The sequence below is a fragment of the Salmo salar genome, chromosome ssa22 (genome assembly GCF_905237065.1).
Source record: "Salmo salar chromosome ssa22, Ssal_v3.1, whole genome shotgun sequence".
Taxonomy (NCBI): Eukaryota; Metazoa; Chordata; class Actinopteri; order Salmoniformes; family Salmonidae; genus Salmo; species Salmo salar.
Genome location: NC_059463.1, coordinates 1,268,319 through 1,276,309, shown reverse-complemented (window position 1 = coordinate 1,276,309; position 7,991 = coordinate 1,268,319). Strand labels below are relative to the sequence as shown.

The window sequence follows — 7,991 nt, the reverse complement described above, 5'->3', positions numbered from 1 at the left end:
AATTATCTGAGAGCTATACTATCCGCTGCTCGTGTCTGTATCTGGGTCATATCCTGACAGTTGTGATACATGACTGAATTGTGAATAATGATGAGTGACAAAGTTACAGACGGACAAATATCATAGGCTACCCCCAAGACATGCTAACCTCTCACCATTACAATATATTTTTTTGGGGGGTATGATAATTATGCCTCTGTAACTTTATCAATCATCATTATTCATGATTTATACAAAAATAATGGGGGAAAAACAGCGAGTGGGGTGTCTCGCTTCCTCTTCTGTCTGGTCCCGTATCTCAGTCCCTTTTCAGGTAGCAAGGCGCATCATTTAATTCACACGAGTGTAGACCCAATGGCAATTGCCGAATGTCATTACACTTTTTGCTGTTTTGTAACAGATGTTTATTTATTTCCATTCATCAAATGGCACGAGTTAAATTGTTTTGGAGTGGATGAACATGCACATTTACTATTATGCCCATTAACAAATGTAAGCCTACATAGTAGGTCCGTGGAAAAATAGAGAAGAAAAAATATATAATGTCATGGTATAATTTGCACTCTTGAGTTTCCTACTTGGAATTCCGAGTTGGATGACCATTCAAAATATTTTTCCTATTCGGAGTTTGTTTTTTCCAATTCCCAGGTGTCTTGACAGCGCTGAGGTCGGAGATTTCAGAGTTCCCAGTTGTCTTGAACGCGGCATAAACGGAATCAGCGTTTCAACTAGTTACCATAGCCACCAAGTCATACATTTACATTTTGGTCTTAATTTAAGGTTAGGTTTAAAATCACATGTAAAGAAGATACATTGTATAAATAGGCGTGGTTTATGACTTCATGCCTGTGTGTAAGTAGTGACATCCCAGAATCAGGTTCAGGCGGAATCTCTGACGTAATTGTGGCTTCACATAGGTTTACGTTCCGCTGTCTTTCGAGGCAGGAAAGGGCAGGAAGATGGCGGCGCTACGAGTGGTCGTGCTATCGGGGACTGGAAGAGCCCTACTATGCACGCCAAAAACGATCAAGGCTCCTCGGGTATGATATGTTTATCCTCTCAATGCTGTATTGGGATTATGTTCACTTCTGTCTGCTTTTTCTGTAGGAAAGAGAACACTTTCAAAGCCAATCTGACCGCTAGCCGGGTAACGTTAGCTAGCTAGTACTGTAGCTAACAGGCAAGGTCACTCGTGCAATGCTAACGTTAATGTGAGCTAGCTTGCTACATTATTAAGGCACTACCCAGTATGTTACCCTTGCTATTTTGAAGCGATGGCTGATTGAACATCGGATTGTGTGTTTGTTAGCCTTGGAACATACATCGTCGCCAGTTGATGGGGGATAATGCCATGTCAGGTTCCGTTAACAGTCTAGTTAGCTAGGTGTCTGCTTTTCTTGCCCTGTTTCATCATCAGTTTAATTACAACATTAACGATAGCTTCGTAACAAGCTTGCTGGAAAGCAAAACCCAGCTAACGTTAGCCAGCTATCCAGCAATGTGATTGTATCAGGCTAACGTTAGTTTACAGTGCCAGAGGTGTAGTTTGAATTGACATAGCTAGCTAGTCGTAACTTAGCTAGCTAGATTTTATTTATAAAAACGATTGATTTGAGACTGGCTAGATACACTACTATCTATAGGTGAGGCTCTAAACTGGGAAACGTCTTCCTAACTACATGACAACACTTGTTCATTTGTGGTTATCATTAACGTTAGCCTTATGAAGGGTATTTGTTGCCAGCCAGTATATGACATCGATATCGCTCTGACTTCATGGCTAGCATGCATCTTCAATCACTGCTATCTAGCTAGTTATGCGTATATGTTGCTACTTGTGATGCTTGAAGTCTCACTCCTTTGGTATCTGTTGTGAGACCCAGGGTATAAGGGCAGTTTCATAACCACTTGGCTGTATGCCTTTGACTTGACATTAGATGCATATTCAGTGATATCATCATGAACCAACAAAGATTGACCACAATATTAAAGTAATTTTGGTCACATCAAAAGTTATTGTGAAGAATACCTCACATGGATGTTTTGGATGGCAAATTATGCAACCCCGGTGTGTCGGTAGCTAGCTACATTCATCTTATGTCAACTCTCTTCCTTGACAGGTCAACATGTCGTTTGCCAGTCTACCCAGGTCAAAGAAGGTGGCCCTGACAGCGTTTGGTGTGTTGACAACCAGTGGGGCCGGGCTTGCTCTGATGTTACAGCAGTCTGTTAAGGCCTCAGACCTGGAGCTCCACCCTCCCAACTACCCCTGGACCCACAACGGCATGTTGTCAGCCCTTGACCACGGCAGGTACAAGCTAACTCATAACCAAGAAGGACACACAATTACCTTTTACTTATCTTGTGTAATTGCGTGTAACATCAAACAGTAATGTTATCACCCATGCTTTTTCCGGTGCTTGCAATGAAACATTTAATTTGAGACTTTGTTTCTGTTCATTTTAGGGAAATATGATTTCTCTTAGGAATTGTTCTGTAATACTTGACACCCAGTGTCATAACACGTTATGACTGTCATAACCATGTCATAACAGCTGGCGTAAGTTGTCATAACCTTTCATAATATGGTCATAACACTTGTCATGAACCATATATTTACACCTGTTGTGACATTGTTTTATTTTATGGCTGGTTATGACACCTACTAGAGTGTCATAACCACGTTTTTTTTCTGCCAAGAAGTTTCCTTTCATTTGAAAGTTTTTTTCCTTAAATCCTTTGTTGTAATGAATTATTTCATGTTTTTTTCCCATAATATTTTAAGTAACATAGAAAATAAACTTTGACACTGTCAAAAAGCATTATGACCATCATAATCATATAAGCCAGATAGGCCTATCACGTACATGCCCTTATATCAGTCATCAGTCAAAAAGAGGGTGTCTTGTCCTGCTCCTGAAATTCACTCCTGCATTCATCTATCATCAGCAACAGAGCATTGTGTTGGTACATGTCTGACATCGATGTGTGCTCAATTACGATGATAATTTAATATGGTCAACAACAACAAAAAAGATGTCACAACTGGTAGAAATATGTTGACAGTGTTAGGACCATATTATAACCGGTTATGACAAGTTGTCAGCTGTTATGACATGGTAATGACCGTGTCATAACATGTTATGATGCTGGGTGTCAAGTAGTGTTACAGAATCTTGTTATTACATACTAGATCATATTTGCCTGACAAGGAGGACTGGATGAAATGGATAGTAACTGTTTTCTTTATATTGCAGCATCCGTCGTGGATATCAGGTGTACAAGCAAGTGTGTTCAGCGTGTCACAGCATGGAGTACCTGGCCTTCCGTAACTTGGTTGGAGTGTCGCACACAGAGGCTGAAGTTAAGGTTTTGGCTGAGGAGGTAAGGCTGTGTCCTTGGCCATTAGATTAAACTAGATCATGACCTTATAGATGAATGTATCAGTTGCTCTGGCTAGAACTTGCACTTAGGCACAGTTCCAGGATCAGTTTTTCCCTGTCCTAACATTAACCATTATGAGTGGAAATGCAAACCTATCAGTTTCTAGGGACATCTTGGTCCTTCTCCAAGTCACTGACCACCGTCTGTGTTCTCCGCTCAGATTGAGGTGGTGGATGGCCCTGATGAGTCGGGAGAGATGTTTACCCGACCAGGAAAGCTCTCCGACTACTTCCCCAAGCCATACCCCAACCCAGAGGCTGCCCGTGCGGCCAACGGCGGAGCCTTGCCACCAGATCTCAGCTACATCGTCAATGCCAGGTACTTTGTTGCTAACGCCAGAGTATCTGGTGACGGATCATATCGACAGTAAACTAAACGTTAGATTTAAGGTACATGGGTCCCGTGTGGCTCAGTTGGTAGAGCATGGTGTTTGCAACGCCAGGGTTGTGGGTTTGATTCCCACAGGGGACCAGTACAGAGAAAAAAAATGTATGAAATGTATGCATTCACTACTGTAAGTCGCTCTGGATAAGAGCGTCTGCTAAATGACTAAAATGTAATGTAAAAATGTACAATATATTGTAACCTTTTCTTACCCAAAATACGCTTTTACTGTGTATGGAGCAGGATAATATACTTTCGTGAATCCACAGCAAGACACTCCACTCCTATTAATCATACAATGATATCATACCTTAGCTTGCCTTGCAAGTGCCTTGTCCTAAGTTGTTTTTCTCCATTGCTCCAGACATGGAGGTGAAGACTATGTGTTCTCCCTGCTGACGGGTTACTGTGAGCCCCCTGCTGGAGTGGAGGTGAGAGAGGGCCTCTACTACAACCCCTACTTTCCAGGCCAGGCCATCGGCATGGCTCCCCCTATCTACAATGAGGTCCTGGAATTCGAGGACGGTCAGTAGGATTCCCCCTTCTTGAGATCACTAACTTGAAATAATATAATGGATAAATCAATTCATAAAGTCATTTTTATACATTGTGCTCCTAGGACTCCATTTTAACTGTTGACATGACAGGCTGAATGTCTAGGTTCTGGTGTCTGTATAGAGTTAGACTAATGATTTGATATAGTGAAAGTGGCATTTTCCATATTGGTCATTTAGCAGACACTCTCAACAAGAGCAACTTACAGTCAGTGCATTCAACTAAGGTAGATAAGACGACCACATATCACAATCATTGCAAGTAAAACCTTCCATTTTCATGTGACAGGAACCCCAGCCACCATGAGCCAGGTGGCCAAAGACGTGTGCACCTTCCTCCGGTGGGCAGCCGAGCCTGAGCACGACCAGCGCAAACGCATGGGCCTGAAGGTAAGCTGGGAGGGGGCGCTGCCCTCTGGCGTTATAGAACTAGCATCAGAAATGTATTCTCTACCTGGGGTGTATTCATTAGTGCAAACCGTAGCAGAACGTTTTGCAATGAAAACAAGTTTATTTTCAAATTCAGGTAGTCCCTCTTTATTTCGGTCCATTTACCTCCATTTGGTTTTTAGTAAATACACCTCTGATTTGAGACGTTTCTTTCCATTGTTTATGACCAAATCACTTAGCGCTCTTGAGAAGTGGTAGGACTATGTGGGGCATTGCTTGCTGTCAAGCAATCCAAAGAGGCTATTTGCCTTATTTCAATTGTTTTTAATAGTGGTCACCAGAAGCAAGCGGAGATCTACCGCTCAGATTTCTTTGTTTTAAACATGACAAATGTAAGCCTATGCATCATTAACCTAATAAAAACAGTTCTGTAGGAATGAGGTTTGTGCAGTAGGTCTATTACATTACATTATCACAGCATATTGGCTGTAGGGTGGCCCCTCCCCCGAAGTGACTCTTTACACCAGGTGTCAAACTCATTCCACGGAGGGCCGAGGGTCTTCGGGTCTTCATTCCTCCCTTGTACTTCATTGACGAATTAAGGTCACCAGTTAGTCAATCACTCCCCTCAACTGGTTGTACAGGTCTTCATTGAAAGGAAATACCACAAATCTGCCGACACTACGCCCTACATGGAATGAGTTTGACACGACTGCTTTACACTGTATGCCAGAATTTCCTTTGTGCTGTCTTAGGAATGCTGCATTATCTCACCAACCCCCTCTTGTCATACCTCTGGGTTGTAGAGGTTCTGTTGTCTTTACATCCTCTAAGTCTGATATCTGATTGGAAGTTGACTTTTACAGTATCCTATTGGTCAACAATTCAGATTTTGAATCCAAACAACTTGGATGCTTATAAACAGGTCTTAGATTCATTGTCTTCCTTTTTTCTTTGTTCCTGACCTGTGCTGGTGAGAGAGTCTTGCTTTCTCCACCCCAGGGACTCTTGAGGCATGCCTTGTAATTCTTGTAAATACTTTAACTTAATGGTTTTACTATAATATCAAATGGAGTCAGGTTTGTCAAATGTAGATTGTTAAATAATATTTATGCTTGGCCTGCCAATATTGTTCTTCTTAGACCATATTATATTTCAAAACTCAAGCTTTGATGACAAAATAGATCAGTTGCAATATCACTTGCGAGGCACAGCTGAGCATAAAGAATTCGCTTTTTTATTTTACTGGACAGATGGTACACTTGCATCTGATGGTCCGTCTCAGCCGAGAGAGGAAGGGAGAGCGCAGCAGAGGATCCTTGCTCTCTCCTTTCCTCATGTGAGACTGGCCAGAGAGAGGGGACACCTTCCACCTGATGGTGAAACTCGAGTCGCAACGCATTTATTTTTGCTGCTTCATGCACAAATTCATGTTATTCGTGTATTCAAATGGACACGACTAGCTGCAAATAATTAATTGCAGAGCGAGTAGAAGTAGGGAGAAGCGTGTTTTCATATTTAGAAAAAGTGTTTAATAAAATAATGACAGTGCTGAATAAACATGAACTCGTAAACACAGCAGCTCTTTGCTTTATTCTTTCTGGTGATAATTTAAGGTTATGAAATCTCACTTAGGCTAGTATCAAACTTTGCTCTTAGGTCGTGATTTGCGCTGTCCAGTTGCCCAGCAAAGTAGGCACACATGATTTAGCCACAGCTCTCCTGGTCTGCCAGGCAGGCGGAGTTTGTCCCTTCAGACAAATATAATGGGAACATTTTGCCTACCTGGTGCGTAGGGCTTCTGCATCAAGTGCACCTACCGCCAACAGCGCAAGACGAGAAAAAAAACAAAAAACTAAATGGGAGTGCAAGCCTTTATCATTGTTTTTTTTTACAGAAATGTTTGTTGATTGACTAAGAATGCCTTTAAGATCACGGGTTGGTGACCACTGTTTTAATACATGACAAGTAGTGCTTTCATATATTCATTGCATTTAATTTCATATGTGCAGTGAGGGGGGGGAAAAGTATTTGATCCCCTGCTGATTTTGTATGTTTGCCCACTGACAAAGAAATGATCAGTCTATAATTTTAATGGTAGGTTTAGTTGAACAGTGAGACAGAATAACAACAAAAAAATCCAGAAAAACGCATGTCAAAAATGTTATAAATTGATTTGCATTTAAAATTATAGACTGATCATTTCTTTGTCAGTGGGCAAATGTACAAAATCAGCAGGGGATCAAATACTTTTTTCCCTCACTGTATCTAACATAATTTAAAAAGACTTGAGGGATCCAATTCACTCAAACTCTTTCTTCCCCCAGCTGCTCATGGGTTCCGCCATCTTGGTCCCTCTGGTCTATTACATGAAGAGGCACAGGTGGTCTGTGCTGAAGAGCAGGAAGATTGCTTACAGGCCCCCCAAGTAAAGACCTCGACAGCTGCATTCTGCCTGCCCATGTGACTGCTCGGCTTGAACTCTGACCCCTCTGATTTGCAATTGTCCATCTTTAAAAAAAAACGCACATGCATTTAAGATACGGTTGCCCTAATTCACTTGATGGGGGTCTTCTCAAAACGAGTTATTCTCTGCCAACAGGGAAGGATGTAAACACAACCTCTAAACTTGTTTTGTACTGGAATCGAAAGAAACGTGTCCAGGTTGTGGTCTAGTGTTTCCCAACTCCAGTAACCCCAACGGCACACATTTTTTGGGGGGAAACACTTGAATCATGGTTAACCAGTTCTTTTGAGGGGATTCTCAACCGGAGTTATTGTATGTTCCTGCAACCTTCTTGTGCTGTTGTGAATCTGTCACGTTATAGGTTCTCTACACTTTGGTGTGTAAATATTTAATAAACACTGGTGTACTGAATAAACCATGTTTTAATCCGATACTACCTGTGACAATGTTATTCTGCAATGCACCTACGCTTTCTTCTGTGGTTCATACACTTTCTACACAACTTACATGTTGGTGCTGCTTTAGTTTTTGAGATGATAAATCTCTGTCGAGGTAGAAGCTGGTTTTTAAATGGTTTATATTTCTTCTGAACACATTTCCGTTTGTTGGCCATGTCAATTATTGCATTTTTTTTTTAAAAATTGGTCGCTAGCGGGACAGGCAAACGCCAGAGTACTAAACTGTAAACCAATCAAAACGTGTACAATCTCTGCTGATCACTATTTTATTTAACTAGGCAAGTCAGTTAAGAA

The 7,991-nt window shown here is 41.5% G+C and overlaps 1 protein-coding gene across 1 annotated transcript; it reads left to right on the top strand.

Moving 5' to 3' along the window:
• The first annotated feature begins 766 nt into the window (after window positions 1-766).
• On the top strand, window positions 767-7,670 carry LOC106582630 (cytochrome c1, heme protein, mitochondrial). Its single transcript, XM_014165858.2, has 7 exons — window positions 767-1,040; window positions 2,121-2,311; window positions 3,258-3,384; window positions 3,605-3,762; window positions 4,193-4,353; window positions 4,672-4,772; window positions 7,100-7,670. Exons 1-7 carry the CDS (start codon window positions 960-962, stop codon window positions 7,202-7,204), a joined length of 924 nt encoding a protein of 307 aa, XP_014021333.1. The 5' UTR covers window positions 767-959; the 3' UTR covers window positions 7,205-7,670.
• The last annotated feature ends 321 nt before the right edge of the window (window positions 7,671-7,991 follow it).